Source organism: Oncorhynchus mykiss, chromosome 8 (assembly GCF_057628025.1).
Source record: "Oncorhynchus mykiss isolate SJ-2025 chromosome 8, ASM5762802v1, whole genome shotgun sequence".
Lineage (NCBI taxonomy): Eukaryota > Metazoa > Chordata > Actinopteri > Salmoniformes > Salmonidae > Oncorhynchus > Oncorhynchus mykiss.
This window is the reverse complement of record NC_143029.1, coordinates 71,128,585-71,146,260: the sequence shown is the minus strand read 5'-3', so window position 1 is coordinate 71,146,260 and position 17,676 is coordinate 71,128,585. Positions and strand designations below refer to the sequence as shown.

Sequence of the window (17,676 nt, the reverse complement as noted above, 5' to 3'; positions counted from 1 at the left end):
ACTTTATCAAAGGCATTTCCAAAAATCCGCTATGAATACCAGGCCTGGTTTCCCAGACGTCAAATCAAAATGCTTACTTACAAGCCCTTAACCAACAATGCAGTTTAAGAAATAGAGTTAAGAAAATATTTACTAAATGAACTAAAGTAAATTGTTTTAATAAAATCAAAAAGTAACAAAATTACATAACAATAATGAGGCAATATACAGGTTGCACTATCAGCAATATTAAAGCTGATGTTCCCTTTTTTTTTTAAGTAGATGCGCGCGCACACACCACACACAGTCACTCACTCACAGGGGGGCATTCCTGTGACGTTTCACAAGGTTGCAGGAAAATACGAATCACTGATGCATTTTATTCATGTCTTATGATTAACTTTGGCACATTAATGAATTTTCAATACATTTAGTTGATTTCTTTGAATATTGTTGAATTCCATTGTAATGTCTGGATTCCGTGATTCTGTCCATGTTCTCTGCAAGGCAGATTTTATAGGGCCCTACCACACGCCTTTCTCATAGGGTAGCTGAGAGGAGAGGGGAGGGGAGTATACTTATAATAAAGCAGCAACAGTAACATCACTGTCCTTGTCCACAAGACTAGACCGATATGATGTTGAGATACAAGATTCATTATGGGGCTCAGAGAGAAAGAAAGTGAAATAGGGATAGAGGGGGGTGGGGGGGGTGAGAGAAGCTTGAGCTGACATTACCCTAAATTACAAACTCCCTGTTTATGAGACATTGAGTGAGAAAGAACAAGGCACAACAACCCATCTCAGACCCCCCTATGGTGGAATGGCAACAAACGGAGTTGATCAGGGCCAGGGATGAGGGTGGCAGAGAGAGAGAGGGGGACGATGGACAGTTGGGGGTGGAGGGAGAATAAGAATGCTGGTCTTGTTAGGGAGAGAAAGATATGGAGAGATAAATGCTATCTGTCAGATGGTCTGAGGGAGGAGGAGATGTGAGAAACGATAGCGAGAGGAGAGCGATGAGGACAGATTGAGGGAAAAAATTGAGAGAGCTAGAGATGGAGGGAAGGGGAGAGAGGGAGGTCGGCCGAGAGAGGGATCTACTGTATATTAGAATGAAATCAGAAATACTCCTATGGCTCTGCAGGCTGACACCACTATCCTAAAAGCATCTCACCACACACACCCTCCCTACCCCCACACACCTCTTATGCAATAGTGAGTTTCTTCCATGAGGAGACAACACATTCTTTAAGTTCCCCCTTACCCTTTTCCTCCTCTCCTTGGCTGCACACACACACACACACACACACACACACACACACAACACATTCGATTCAAGCCATGGAACGTGCAATATCCGATTAGAAAATGACATGACTCACCAATGGACTGTTTACGAGCACACCATTAGCTGCCAGCCAGGAGAGGAGATGAGGGTAGACAACCACCATTAGGGGACTTGTTTTCACTATTGGTTGGCATTAATTTTGAAGCAACTTTCCATCTCCTTGACTACTAGAGAAACCTTGAGGACCTTGAATCTGATCAAGGTAAATCCCATTTAGGCATGACACTATCAAAATAATTACATTCAATTGACCTCAGATTGCACTGGAATTATAATTTTAATTGAGTTAAATTCCCTAACTACTACTGCATTCATCAAATGTGGAGAGCTTCTAAAATTGTTGCCAAGAAGACCAGTGAGCTCATTTCATGACAGACTGACCAGGTGAATCCAGGTGAAACCTATGATCCCTTATTCATGTCACCGGTTTGAGTTTGAAGAACTGTAATGCTGGTGGGTTTTTCACGCTCAACCTTTTCCCATGTTTATCAAGAATGGTCCACTACCCAAAGGACATGCAGCTAACTTGGCAACTGTGGGAAGTATTGCCGTCAACATGGGCCAGCATCTCTGTGGAAGGCTTTCGACACGTTGTATAGTCCCTGCACCAACGAATTGAGGCTGTTCTGAGGACAAAGGGGGGTGCAACTCAATATTAGGAAGGTGTTCCTAATGCTATGACCACTCAGAGTACATACAAAAAAGTGCCAGAAAGTGTTCTTCTGCCATTATGTCAAATATTTGGAGAAGATTGATGTGCAAATGTGGGACCAATCTGGGGTGTGGAGTGAGAGACAAGAGGCTAAGTCAACTATGTGCTTAATGGCTGTCATCAGGACTGCTTCAGAGAACTTCAAGCTTCAATAATCCTTTAAACCCCTAGCTAGCTGCAGAGTTCTGAGTCACTACATCACCACCATATTCCTGCTCACTATCCAGCTATGTGACAATGGGGCAACCAGACGTGACATTATATATTGTATTTTATTTAAATGTGTGTGGACTGTGGACAAACTAATCAAACTAACTATTGTAAGGTAAACGTTAGACATAAAATGGCCACGTATACGCAAACAGCATTTCCTATTTATCTCCTGAAAGTATCCACTCTCCTTTCTCACTGTGTTTTGTGTGTGTACAGGACCGCTTGGATTAGGATGCTAGATATCTCCGTTGTCATAAATTCCGCATGAGCAATGTATTCCCATGCTGCACCTGTCCGTCACGCCAAAGTACACCTCATGACACATGGTGCCTCAAACACGTGTGACGCAGTAACATTGCAAAACCTTACCAAACTGAAGGAAGGGAAAAACTCCACTCTGTCCTCTCTTACCTGACTGTCTAGCTCACCTGTTGTAACCTACTCTCTGATGTGGAGACAGTACAGCCGTAGCCTAAAAGTATGATAAGCATGACAAGCAATGTATTGTGTGACACAGTAGTTATTTTGAATAGGTCTACCCAACAACATAATAACAGTGAACCTGTTCATTCATGACTGCGTGACCATGCACACCTCCAACTCAATCATCAAGATTCCCAACAACGATGAGACAGGCTGTATCACAGCCTGGTACGGCAACTGCACTGCCCTCAACCGCAAGGCTATCCAGAAGGTAGTGCGATGTGCACAATGCATCACCGGGGGCAACTACCTGCCACCTACCACCTACAGCACCCGATGTCACAGGAAGGCCAAAAAGATCATCAAGGACATCAACCACCCGAGCCACGGCTTGTTCACCCCGCTATCATCCAGAAGGCGAGGTCAGTACAGGTGGATCAAAGCTGGGACCAAGCGACTGAAAAACAGCTTCTATCTCAAGGCCATCAGACTGTTAAACAGCCATCACTAACACAGAGGCTGCTGCCAACATACAGACTCAAATCTCTGGCCACTTAAATAAATGGATTTAATAAATGTATCACTAGTCACTTTAAATAATGCCACTTTAATAATGTTTACATATCCTACATTACTCATCTCATATGTATATACTGTACTCTATACCATCTACTGCATCTTAACCATGCCGCACGGCCATCGCTCATCCATATATTTATATGTACATATTCTTATTCCATCACCTTACATTGTGTGTGTATAAGGTAATAATTGTGAAGTTGTTAGATTACTTGTTAGATATTACTGCACCGTCGGACTAGAAGCACAAGCATTTTGCTACACTCGCATTAACATCTGCTAACCATGTGTTTGTGACCAATAACATTTGATTTGATCCTCAATTAAAATAACAGAGCAATGCTCACTGTCAACTAAGCTCATATTTGGACTCATTGAGCTAAAACACTGCAGTTTGTGGAAGTAATAAGTTTGACAGACTGAAAGAAATCTTAGAAAATCGAGACTGGGCCGCTGGGTGTAAATGAAGTCCTAACTGGTCCTAAATGTGGGATGTTTGCTAAACGAAGCTAGTTAGTAGGCTAATGACAACAAATACTTCAGGATTGGTATAAAGCACTCTGGCTCTCACACACACACCTCTGAGTATGTTAGTGGGGAAACAGTGGCATCTGCCTGGCATGGGAGAGCTTCATTAGGATATTCTCCTGGGAAGACTCTGGGCTGATCCTATTTCAGCGTATCCACAGAGGGACACTGAAATCCCTGAGCTAGGAGCTGATCCTAGTTCAGTGTTGGTCCCATATTTCATGAGCTGAAATAAAAAATCCCAGAATTGTTCCAATCGCACAAAACCCTTCTTTCTCACAAATTTTGTGTACAAATTGGTTTACATCCCCGTTAGTGAGCATTTCTCCTTTGCCAAGATAATCCATCCACCTGACAGGTGTGGCATATCGAGAAACTGATTAAACAGCATGGTCATTGCACAGGTGCACTTTGTGCTGGGGACAATAGAAGGCCAATCTAAAATGTGCAGTTTTGTCACACAACACAATGCCACAGATGTCTCAAGTTGAGGGAGTGTGCAATTGGCATGTTGACTGCAGGAATGTCCACCAGAGCTGCCGCCAGAGAATTAAAATGAATTTGTAACGGGCAGTTGGCAGACAGTATGTATGGCGCCGTGTGGGCGAGCGGTTTGCTGATGTCAACGTTGTGAACAGTTTTCCATGGTGGAGGTGGGGTTATGGTATGGGCAGGCATAAGCTATGGGCAATGAACACAATTGCATTTTATTGATGGCAATTTGAATGCACAGAAATACCGTGATGAGACCCTGAGGCCCATTGTTTCAGCATGATAATGCACGGCCCCATATCCCAAGGATCTCTACACAATTCCCGGACGCTGAAAATGTCCCAGTTGTTTCATGGCCTGCATACTCAAGACACCCATTGAGCATGTTAGGGATGCTTTGGATAGACATGTACGACAGCGAGACCTTGTCACAATATCTCTATGCATTCAAATTGCCATCAATAAAATGCAATTGTGTTCAGGCAACAAACAACACCCTGATCAACTCTATGCGAAGGAGATGTGTCGCGCTGCATAAGGCAAATGGTGGTCACACCAGATACTGACTGGTTTTCTGATCCAAGCCCAAGGTATCTGTGACCAATAGATGCATATCTGTATTCCCTGTCATGTGAAATCCATAGATTAGGGTAGGGCGATATGGCCAAAATATAATTTCACTATTTATTTATTTTTATGATCGTATGGCGTATTTGACATTTAATACTTGCTTTATGAGTAGTGTGTGACCCTAGGGTGGCCACACATACATTCTAAGTGATTTCAAATGGGTCTTTCTCCATTCAGATTGTTTTTTTACAACTGAAGTTGACTTCAACCCCAAATCATTTTCAGCATTTTCATCAATTTCTGCATTTCCTGGACTCATTTGAGATCATTTCCACGTAGGGCTGCACAATATGGGCAAGCAATCATTTGATTTGACATGCGATTTAGAGCATACACTTGGGTGAACTGTTGGAATTATGGAAATAGAATGATTATTCTAATTCTATAGTTAGAATATAATAGTGGGCACTTTTTAATCCAGTGTTGTTTGACATGATAGCAAATGACAATGCCAGGGAGGAGTTATTGTGACAGGGTAGGAACCAAAGTGTTTCCTAGGGGACCCTATAATCTTTGGCTACATTGAATGTTCTCTTAGCGCCTTCATTTAGCTGACGTAGTTATGCTTCGCATATTCCTCTTTCATTTTGAAGATCCTGTTACACAAACATGCTGATTTGGGTCTACACCATCACTGGTATTATCAGGCTGTATAGCTAATTACGTTTGCTCTGCTCTGACTCAGAACATTTATTAGCCAGCTAACTAGCATTAGCGGCGAACAATATTTAGGTTCAACATGCTAAGAAATGTCAAACTAGTTGTTTACAGATGTAAGAAACACCAACAAAGTAATTATAGAACGCTAGTGGATTTTTATTAAGAAGCAAAGCGAACAGCATTTTTGTCAACGACATTTTTGCATGTGCTGCATTGACCATGTAGACTAGACAAGTGTCTCGTGGTCGAGGAACAACAAATGCGCTCCTTGAGTGACAGGGCGAGTGGCTAGGTCTGTGTGGAAAGCGGTATGGAGAGAGATGACTCAAGTAGCGAAGAAACTATAAAAATGTACGTTACACATGTTAATGAAAGTAAAGTAAAAACCCAAATCAGTCTGCGCTTCAATACCGGTATATTGTAAAATGGGGTGTACCACTCAGCCCTAGATTTAGGGCCTAATTTATTTATTTTAATTGACTGATTTCCTTATATGAACTGTAACTCAGTAAAATATTTTAAATTGTTTCTTGTTGTGTTTATATTTTTGTTCAGTGTAGTATCTTCGTAGCGCAGATCCATTTTTCAACCCCTCGGCAATCTCGCTGTATTTGCTAGCCTTTCAGGCCTATTCCTCCAACAGATATATTTCACAACAGGTGTTGTTGAATGTACAAACATGAGACTGTTGTGCTACAGGCCTAAAGAGCCATTAATGCAGAACTACAGAGATTAGATTGTGAGGCCTCTAACAGGAAGTCCAGTAGACTCCACTCACACACCACACCCCCTCTTATCTTCACCATCTGAGAGGAACGGTCACTCAGTTGAATTTGTGACAGGAGCAGTATGGTGAGGTAGTATCCCCCTCCAACCCCGTAACCCCTCCCTTCTCCCCTTTCACTTCCTCCCCAGTAGACATGCCTGACATTCTAGAGGAGCCAGTGTACATTCCTCACATGCCTCCACCATATCAGAGAGGGGGCGTGGTGGGAGTGCCTCACACAAGGGCATATGGGCGGTTTGGTTTTAACTTCCTTGTTGAATGCTGTTGCTGCTGTGTGACAGACAGGGACCTGCGTGTTGGGCAGTGAACCAAGGGGGTGAGAAGAGGGTCAGACAGGGCCTGAGGAGGCCCGAGGAGGGCTCAGGTGACCAGAGTTAAGCCGGCTCATGTGGGACAGGGAGAGTACATGGAAAGGAGACCGGGAGAGGACAGGGAGGGAGGTTTTAGATGTCTGGTCCGGCCCCTGGAGGTGGAGGATCAAAGCTACCGTACTGTAATGGCTGTCACTGCTGGTTGGTTGACTGGCTGTCTTGACTGCACATGTATGCCACACTGGTAGGCTGCAGGTCGATTGTTAACCACAAATATCACACACACACTATGACACAAACCACACACTCACACTCATTCAGCCTATCATATAAAACCATCTAAATGAACTAGTATCCACTCAAGCCACTGTGGCCCTTTGAAACAGACAAAATAATTATGGGCCTGGCACATGTGACCGTGAATGGGACAGCAACAACCACGTGGCCATTTTCAGTTTCACATCGACCTCTGCAACAATAGGCTCCCTCAGTCAGAGCAGGACAGGCGTTTGGAGAGAGTGTGTTTTGGCCTCTGCTCACGTGCAGTACCAGGTTCCTAAATGAAAAAGCTCACCTTCACATTACCAAGACCTTCATGACCCTGGAGAACATTGTAGAAACGTCTCTCTCCCCCCAGCTAAAGCAGAAGCGGTGGTGGTGGGGTATCAGCAGTGGAAGAGTGAATGGAAAGAGCTTCCTGCTCTCTGATGGAGCTGAGGCTGAGGCACACAAACCCAGCTTGGAAGGCAGTTAGTGTGACAGTCCAGAAGACAGGGTGCCTGGAGGACAGGGCCTGTGCAGCATCTAAATGACCACAAATCACTGAATTCTTCCACATAGCTGGGGTTTTACGCTCCCCCCCTCCCATCCCTTTCTCAACCCATCCATCCCCCTATCCCGCAGTCTCTCCCTCCCTCCATCCACCCACCCACCCACCCACGCATTCAAGCCTTTCATTACGATGATAATGGGCCAAAAGCCGGAACAGGGCCCATGTCTGGGTGCCATAAGTTCAGCGCTGGCTTTGTGGCCATGTCATGCGTGTCCATGGGAGCGGAGCGTGCTGCCATGGTTCAACAAAGACGGAAGGAGAGGAGGGAAAAAAACAACAACACTAAAAATCCTACTGCCTTCAGCAGGGCAACTTTGACCAAAGCGTAACTCTCAAACAACCTTATGCCAGGATACACACAGTCAGGCCTGGTCTGCAAGCCTGGACACCATAGGGGACAGGTGTTCAAAATGTGTGTGAGCTATACACACTATGGTGATATTGGATAGGCAGTTATTGTGTGGTATAAATATTCAGTTCCCACTTACCTTGCCAATACTTGTGCCCAGGAGCCTCATCTCTGCCCATCTATACCCTCCTGCATTAAGTATGGACTGTTATACTCACTCACCTTGCCTGTCAAAGTTCACAGCTAATGACAACAGGAAGGAGTGGGTCTGTAATTCCACCTGCATGGCATTATTACAGAGGAAATGTAAATGTTTCTACCAATGGTGTATATACACACTGGATTTATGATATGTAATGGCCAATGTAACACTTTGATGCCACTGGTCAGCCATATTGGCATTCCCCAGAAAAAGCAGTCCTCCACAGGAATGAATGGAATTTCAATTAAATATTTCAAGGAATTTATGTTTAGCTCACAATATGATTTAAAAGTATGTATTAAGGACTCTAACAGAATAAATGTGGCAAAAATGAATGTAGACATGAATAAATGCATTTATTCAGCTTCCAAAATATGTTTTACAATAGTGGGGGAGTGCCAAGGGGGAGGCATGGAAGTGTTTGGTTAATGATCTATCCCTTAGGCAAGGGTTGTCATGATTTACTGTTATTACAATGATATGGCATATATACCATGTAGGCTAATGCCATTCCCCCAATACAAATAGAGTTGGTAGGCTTGGGAATGGCATGTAGGGTGGTCTACACCAATACAAATAGAGTTGGTAGGCTTGGGAATGGCATGTAGGGTGGTCTACACCAATACAAATAGAGTTGGTAGGCTTAGGAATGGCATGTAGGCTAATGCCATTCCCCCAATACAAATAGAGTTGGTAGGCTTAGGAATGGCATGTAGGCTAATGCCATTCCCCCAATACAAATAGAGTTGGTAGGCTTCGGAATGGCATGTAGGGTGTTCTACACCAATACAAATAGAGTTGGTAGGCTTAGGAATGGCATGTAGGCTAATGCCATTCCCCCAATACAAATAGAGTTGGTAGGCTTAGGAATGGCATGTAGGCTAATGACATTCCCCCAATACAAATAGAGTTGGTAGGCTTAGGAATGGCATGTAGGGTGGTCTACACCAATACAAATAGAGTTGGTAGGCTTAGGAATGGCATGTTGGGTGGTCTACACCAATACAAATAGAGTTGGTAGGCTTGGGAATGGCATGTAGGGTGGTCTACACCAATACAAATAGAGTTGGTAGGCTTAGGAATGGCATGTAGGGTGGTCTACACCAATACCAATAGAGTTGGTAGGCTTAGGAATGGCATGTAGGGTGGTCTACACCAATACAAATAGAGTTGGTAGGCTTGGGAATGGCATGTAGGGTGGTCTACACCAATACAAATAGAGTTGCTAGGCTTGGGAATGGCATGTTGGGTGGTCTACACCAATACAAATAGAGTTGGTAGGCTTGGGAATGGCATGTAGGGTGGTTTACACCAATACAAAAGTGTAGGAGAAACAGTTAACCTCAAACGCATTTCCATTCAACCACCAAATGGCGCAAAACGTACATATGCATGATATAGCAAATCGTGCACAATGGTAAACAAGATACATTGTTTATCATTCTTACCAACTTCAAGAGTAGCTTGGGCCCATTCATCTATCTGACAGTATGTCAACATCAGGTCTGTTGTAATAACATTCAAACATATTGCACACCTCAACAGTAATGTAACAAGTGTCTTTTTACCTGCGTAAAACCGTAACAGGGAGCCGATCTCGGTGTTCATCCCTTCCTCCTGCACGCGCCACGGATCCTTAAATCCCAGTTTAAAGAGAAAGTCATTCTGGATCTGGAGAGGCCTCTCGTCTTGCCCGAGCCTCCTGACAGCGTCACCGTGGAGCTGAACGTAAAGTGTGGGACTCGTGTCACCTGCTGCTTCTCTATCCTCATCAGCCTCTGCCGAACCTGTTTTCAAAGCACGCTGGCGATTGTCAGGGTCTTGGATGTCGGGCCTATGACCTGTGGAACAGGCTCGGGACAATGAGCTACCGCTACTACTGGGTGGCAGCCTGCTTAGGCCGAGTCTGTTACCTGCTCCCGTATCCTCTGTCAAGTCGTTTAAATGCCCACCGTTGCTAAACGTGTAGTTGGCAGGGACTGTGTTGCCATTCGGGAGAATAGGGTCAATGCTTGTGGTAGGACAGTCGAGCTCCAGTTCGTCTGAGGAGCTGCCATAGGTGTCGTGGCCCTCCGTGGCGCTGTCAAAACTAGGGCTCAGGATGGATGCGTCTGTGCCCAGGATCATGTCGTCGCTGAGGGAGTCCCGGTGCTCACTGAGCCGAGCCCCCGAGATGCTGAGGTCATCGAATGCGCTGCTGCTCTCCACGTCCGAACCAGAATTGAGCCCGTAGTTGTCCACTCCGTTCAGCCGCTGTTCTGGATCATCCTCGTTTGGAGTATCCAGGTTAGAATTCGAATTTTGATCCGACAACGAGTGAGTTATATTATCTTTTGAATCTGAGTCCGGACTCAAAAGTTTTTCATCCTGTTGCTTTTGCAACTCATCGGCGTTCTCCATAAGCAGTAATCTCAACCGGTCACTTGCCTTGTCTGATAGGCCTCCCCTGAGTTCTGGGGATCCCGAATGGTTGCACTTAATATTAACGTTACCGTCTTCAATAAGTTTGCACTGACTGTCATATAGATACTTCACGTTACAGTTTCCGTTTTGATCCGTCTTTAGGTTGTCTTTACAAAATATACGCAATACAGAGCTCGACTTACTGAGTTTGCTCATACGGAGCGCCATGTCGCCAGCGGTGGTATCGATCGTGCACAGCACCGGCCTAGGATATGACGGCGAGGTGAGTTTGTCGTGGACATGTATGGATCCCCTGTGAAGATCCACTCGCACCCACTCTCTATCTGAAGGCTGCAGTTGCATGTTCTGCCGATGCCTCAGCAACGTCTTCCTATCCAGACTCCGAGTATGCAGAGACGCAGAGGAGAGGGTCGAGTTCATCTTGGCGCCGCAGGCGGCAGTGACAGCCGAAGTGGTTGCAGCGGAGAGGTTCCTCTTCAGCCTCCTCCGTCTCAACAGGAGCGAGCTGGAGTTACTGGATAAACTCCGGCCATTCGTAGATGTGCTTCCATTACTTTTAATCGAAGCACTAGAACCCACTGCAGCCTGAGAGGGATTGTTCCCATTTCTAATATCTAAACGAGAGGCCGTCAAATGTACACCACCATCATCCGCTGGCGTCCACTGGGCGACAGACAGTCCGCTAGGCTTCTTAAACTTAGTTGCAGTTCTATCTGCCAAGCCTTCGTCAACGACAGCCCGCGCACTTTCCATTTTACCAAATGAAAAGTACACTAGATATCTGTGCGTACGTGGCTTAACATCAGCCTTCTACATTAAAAAAGCGCGACAATAGGAACACAATACAACAAATGTCCGCCGGTTGGGTGGTGTACTTATCCCACTATTCATTCCCTTCTTTGCCTCCGCGCTCCAGTTGGAATCTCCCCTGCGTTCCCGAAAACATTTCAGAGGAAATCCGCTAAAAACAGGTCGGACTCGAAGTGAGAGATCGGTACAAGGGCGGAGACGTGACTGTGTCTCATTTAGACCAAAATACTATGGCAGAATATGAAATTAATGTCGGCCGACCTCTTACGCAAATACTGTACGATACATATTCATGAGGTGACAAGATGTGAGAACAACCTTGTATTGCCTTGTGGGAAATGTATTTCAATGTAAGGACATCTACAATCTTTCATGTTGAAATACCTAAAGTAAAAACTACATTTCCCAAATAAAGGGCATACCCACAGCAGATAGAAGGGGGCAAGGTTCAGAATGATGTAAATAGATATGTGACACAGAAATACAACTCCCTGTTATTTGGTAGAGAGCCTTATCAGTTCTATGCACATAGATACATTTCTATATGGAACGACCTTTACGCACCGCCCACGTTTTATGCTCTGCCCCTTCTGAGGAATATCCCTCTCGTTGCCTAGTTTTGATAAGTGGGATTCAACCTTCTGACTACGCAGGCAAATTACTGTACCTGTGAAATATGCTTGATGCGACTGACAGATTTAAAACCATTCTAAATCAAAATGGGAGACAGAACATGTTTTTCCCCCACAGCATTGATATTAAATACCCCACTTATTTGTCAGCTGTTTTAAGCCAATCTATTGTATGATATGTGCGTGCTTGCATTAAATAGCATGGGGAAATAAAGTTCGAGTCTACTCGACCAGTAACGACGAGGGTGAAATAACTTGAGTGGAGCACCAATCTCATCAGGACGCCATTTCACAAGGCCACGCTGACTGGCCGACTTTCTGTCCTCAGTGATATTCTATTGTCCTCTTCCACCACCTAGTGGTGTTCCAGCTCTAATTAGTGACAACCCTGGTCATGGGGACAGACGGGTGTGCAGGTTTTTGCTCCATCCCAGTACTAGAACTCTCATTATATTGATGTCATTGAATTTCTCATTTAGCACACTGTACAGTCGACAGTGTCTAATGGTAATCCATAACCCATCCCCACTGTGTAAGTAGGCTAGTGTTAAAACTAGGCTAATAAAAAAATCTAACAGTTGCACTTGATTTCAGCATTTGGCTCCTATAAAGGGCATAGGCCGTTGAAAAATGTATTTCATCCTTCTCTGATTGGGGCAAGTTCTTATCCATCACACCAGTGCTGCCCGCTGTCATTTCTGCTTGGATGTCTCGCGTCCAACAGTTTGAATCCTGGAATTGGGTACAAATGGAGTTTGACTGGATCACTGAAATAATTGGCACCAGTGAAGAATGATTGCTGGGAAAATCCTTTTAATAAGATTTCTTGGACATAAACAAATCAGTCTACCCGTTACATGCATTGTCTACCTGTGCAAAGTGAAGATCTGACATAGGGTAGGCCATTGGAGAATCCTGTACATAGGTTTTACTATACATTACTACTTCGATTATTCTGTATAATGAAAAGTGCTTTACAAATGTAATAAATTGTCAAAATGGACTTTTTAGTTGGATGAAAATATTTTGACGTGCTTGGAATAGTTATTGGATCTATGAAACCCCAAAACACCAACAAGTGGTACATCCAGACTATTTGGGATGAGAGAGTGAGCTTCCCTGAACTCATAAAGCAAAAGGAATAACCCATAGAATTACATGGTGATTCATTGGAGCTCTGTGGGATAACCTCTTTATGATAGACCGATGAGGTTGTGGTGGTCAACATAAAGATCCAAAAGCATAACTCTCTCTCACACACACACACACACACACACACACAAAGCCAAAGTAGTAAGGCAGTATTTTACTCTAAATCACATTAGCTACAATTCCTGGGCAGCCATAAAGACCCAATAGCGGATGTCAATATTGCCATGGTTTGAGAAAACGTGTCTTAAATGATAGTGAACAGAATGCAAAATGCATAACGACGTTTAATAGAGAGACAGACAAGGGGGTCATTCACATTGTAAATGGAAAGGAATTCCTATTTCCAAAATAAATCAAATCACTTTCAAATTAAATTCTCAACAAGTACATGTAACAAAAGTTTATGACTGAATTCATATTCCTCAATTCCAACATGACACCATCCTCATACTATGCTCTGTGGTTAAGTGGTCTGTCAAAAGAGAGAGGAGCCCCCTCAAGATGTTGATCAAAGCGTTAGGATTCAAAACAATGCCCAAAACGGTTTGAGGCAAACATGATGACGTGGTTGGCATGATGCTGGAATCAACAAGGATGCTGATTCAAGCAGAAAACATGACCCCATCATCTCTTGAAGAATCTACTGATTTAAGTTGTTCCAATGAAATTAGGAAAAACAAAACAGGGACATTGGGAAAGAGAATAACCTGTGTAATAAATGAAGCATTAAGTAATATGTGGAGAATAAACTAACATTTTATATAATAAGGACCCATGTTTACCTGATAACCAAATATATGTGCAATACCTTCGATGTTCCTTAATGTTTTTGTAAATTTCATTGGGCCTCAACTACAAAGACGTTAAAAATGACAGAGGATGTCTTTTTGTTGGTGCATTTTCCTATGCAAATACATTAATACCTTAGGTGGCCAATCAGACCCTTCACCAGATCTAATCTACGTCTTATGACAAGCAAACATTTTCATATTGCAACTATAAGAGTAATACGTAGCATTTTAAAACAACTCAAAACAGTGGCCAATAGGATTTCAATCCCGATATTCCCATTGGGGCCTTTCCTAAAATGGCAACAAAAAAACACAAAAAAAATGGAGAGGACCGTTTACAAGCAAACTAAAAAGGTTTTCATACAGTTTGCCAAGCAGCAGAAAGAATATAACTTGTTCTTAATTATACAGAAAAGACTGAAAAATAGAGTGCAGTGCACTCACGTCAGCAGAGTTCATTAAACATAAGACTGCAAAATGAGAAAAGCTTAATTGTCAACAGTAAAACGCATAAAGTATCCCTGGATGGCGAGCCACATGTACATCCTAAATGGAACCCTATTCCCTATTTAGTACACTACTTTTGACCAGGGCCCATATGTGTCTCTGGTCAAAAGTAGTGTACTATATAGAAAACAGGATGAGATTTGGGACACAAAATAGCTCTTCTCTGAAGGAGTCTATATTCAAACATCAGAGACCTGTGACATGCCCTAAAGCCACATAACCCACAGTTTAAAATCAAAGTGTCACTTTTAAAAATAAAAATGATGTAAAAAGCTGTTCAACCTTAACACATACAGTCAGTGCATTATCTGCCAGCTACATTTTTCATTAAGGTTACCCTTTCATCCTTTCAGGATCCCGACATGAAAAGAACAGTATTGAAGCGTGATTCTATTTAAAATGTTACTTCATACCTCTGTATAAACACAATGTATATTTGGAGAGTGTAAACAAAACATTGTCTGCACTTTCAAATTCACAGTTAGCAATAGATCAACATTGTGGGTACAGTGGGAACTGAACTGACCACCATGGGGAGAAGTAGAGGTGGGATTGCATGGTCATGACAGGGTGAACCCCAGAGGGCGCTATGACCTAAGGAGAGAGCAGAGGGAAAATATTGCACATAATTCTGAAATGTTTTATGGACCAGACCCCTCATTTCTTTTTCTCTTTAACCAATTAAACACTGTAGATGAATCCACAAACAGCACTAGGTTCATCTTAACAGACCAAGGATAACATTCTCCAAGTGGTTGAAGTCCATCTCTTGCAACGTCCATGGGTAGAGGGAGAAAAAATGTCCTTTCTGATTGAGTGAGGATGTGGAGGCTCCTTCCACCAATAGTGACAAGCCAATGATGAGACAGTGACAAGGGCGGGGCATAGGTACCTGGTAACCATGACAGCCAGTCAGTGGAGTAGAGATGGCAGGTGTCCAATCCCAACCAGCCCATCCCACTATCATCATCCCCAAAGCACTGAGCGCCTTCCTGAGAGCTCAGCACTAAGGTATGGGACGAACTCGTCAGTCAGTTACATTGAGAAAATTGTGGGAGTTGGAGGGGCTACTAAAGGTGTTCAACTACTGTTTTGTCTCTGGAGGGGAAGGTACCGACCGACTGAGTAGCAGGGTATTGAAAAGGCATTTCAAATCAGAAGAAGACATGGCCTTATTGTAGAAATGGGCACCATTTACTGTCCAGCACTTATGGTTCTCAGTGAAGGAAAACAGCCAGTCTGTCTGGCGTTCCTATAGACAGTGATGGTCTACGGCCTGTGAAACCTGAGGGAGAAAAGAGCAGAAATATTCTGTCATTTGTACGAATTCTAAAGGTCACATATTGCAATTCCCTTATTATAGGGTACTGTAAAAGGTATGACACATAGATACATGCATACAGTGCCTCAAATCTAAACACAATACATCACAATGGCAAAGCAAAAAACAGGGTTACAGAAGTTTTTGCAATAAAAAATTTAATGAAACTGAAATATAACATTTACATAAGTATTCAGAGCCTTCACTCAGAAATTTGTTGAAGCACCTTTGGCAGCGATTACAGCATTGAGTCTTAATTATGACGCTACAAGCTTGGCACACCTGTATTTGGAGTTTCTCCCATTCTACTCTGCAGATCCTCTCATGCTCTGTCAGGGTGGGTGGGGAGTGTCGCTGCGCAGTTATTTTCTGGTCTCTCCAGAGATGTTCGATCAGGTTCAAGTCCGGGCTCTGGATGGTCTGCTCAAGGACATTGAGACTTGTCCTAAAGCCACTCCTACGTTGTCTTGGCTGTGTGCTTAGGGTTGTTGTCCTGATGGAAGGTGAAACTTCACAGTCTGAGGCCCTGAGAGCTCTGGAGCAGATTTTAAATCAAGGAGCTCTCTGTACTTTGCTCCGTTCATCTTTCCCTTGATCTTGACTAGTCTCCCAGTCCCTGCTGCTGAAAAACATCCCCACAGCATGATGCTGCCATCACCATGCTTCACCATAGGGATGGTGCCAGGTTTCCTCCAGACGTGACATTTGGCATTCAGGGCAAAGAGTTCAATCTTGGTTTCATCAGACCAGAGAATCTTTAGGTGCCTTCTGGCAAACTCCAAGCAGGCCATCATGTGCCTTTTATTGAGAAGAGGCTTCCATCTGGCCACTACCATAAAGGCCTTATTGGTAGAGTGCTGCAGAGATGGTTGTCCTTCTTTAAGGTTCTCCCAACTCCATAGAGGAACTGTCAGTGACCATCGGATTCTTGGTCACTTCCCTGACCAAAGCACTTCTCCCCCGATTGCTCAGTTTGGCCAGGCGGCCAGCTCTAGGATGAGTTCTTGGTGGTTCCAAACTTCTTCCATTTAAGAATGACGGAGGCCATTGTGTTCTTGGCGACCGTCAATACTGCTGACATTTTTTAGTACCCTTCTCCAGATCTGTGCATCGACACAACCCTGTCTCAGAGCCCTTTGGACAATTCCTTTGACCTCATGGCTGGTTTTTGCTCTGACATGCACTGTCAACTGTGGGACCTTATCTAGACAGGTGTGTGCCTTTCCAAATCATGTCCAATCAATTGAATTTACCACAGGGGGACTCCAATAAAGTTGTAGAAACATCAAGGATGATCAATGGAAACAGGATGCACCTGAACTCAAAGTAACGTTTTTTTATTTTGAATACATTTGCAAAAAATTCTAAAAATCTGTTTTTGCTTTGTCATTATAGGATAATGTGAACATTGATGAGGGGAAAAAAATATTAAAAATACATTTTAGAATAACGCTGTAACGTAACAAAAAAAAGGGGGTCTGAAGGGGGTCCAGACACACCGTACATATCAAGTATTTAAAGGTTTGTAAAGAAATTGCTTTTCACCATGCCATTCGGGGATGTGTTCATGTATACAAATAAATACCATTAAAAACATGCTAATGCACAGGTCTTTACCTGGTTAAATGGCGACTTGACTCGTGCACTTCCATTTCATGGCTCTTGAAATCGTTGAGTTCCTTCCGTATGGCTGCCTGTGAAGGACAAATAGGTTTCAAGGGGAACAAAGGGTTAGTGCTCAGACAAATAGAAAGTCACTCAGTCTTGCTCAGACTCCTTTTAAATGCATAATTTACTCTCATCTTAAGGTCAAGAGTGAATAAACTAAATTCTCTCCAATAAAACACACTTCTTCCTTGGTCTCAATCTTTATCCATCCTTTCCATCCCACTGGTTTGAGGGAGCAACAAAGAACCTTCAATAATCTTCACCCTGCTGCTCATTGCTCAGTCTTGTACTCAAGGTAGCACCTCGTTTGTGCACCATGTTAAA

General features: G+C 43.5%; 2 protein-coding genes across 6 annotated transcripts in view; both read right to left on the bottom strand.

The window, feature by feature from the left end:
- The window catches only part of LOC110530434 (PH domain leucine-rich repeat-containing protein phosphatase 1), a 74,049-nt gene extending 62,453 nt beyond the window's left edge, over positions 1–11,596 (bottom strand). Inside the window, exon 1 of the mRNA XM_021613493.3 lies at positions 9,616–11,596. Within this exon, the coding sequence (XP_021469168.2) occupies positions 9,616–11,224 (1,609 nt within the window). The 5' untranslated portion in view covers positions 11,225–11,596. The remainder of the gene's footprint in view (positions 1–9,615) is intronic.
- Positions 11,597–12,709: 1,113 nt separating this feature from the next.
- Positions 12,710–17,676, bottom strand: part of LOC110530432 (phosphatase and actin regulator 1) — a 181,699-nt gene continuing 176,732 nt past the window's right edge. For all 5 annotated transcript variants that reach the window (XM_090182453.1, XM_090182451.1, XM_090182452.1 and 2 more), the window contains exons 11-12: positions 17,302–17,374; positions 12,710–15,648 (exon numbers count right to left, since the gene is read on the bottom strand). In XM_090182453.1, the coding sequence (XP_090038579.1) occupies positions 15,633–15,648; positions 17,302–17,374 (89 nt within the window). In that variant the 3' untranslated portion in view covers positions 12,710–15,632. The remainder of the gene's footprint in view (positions 15,649–17,301; positions 17,375–17,676) is intronic.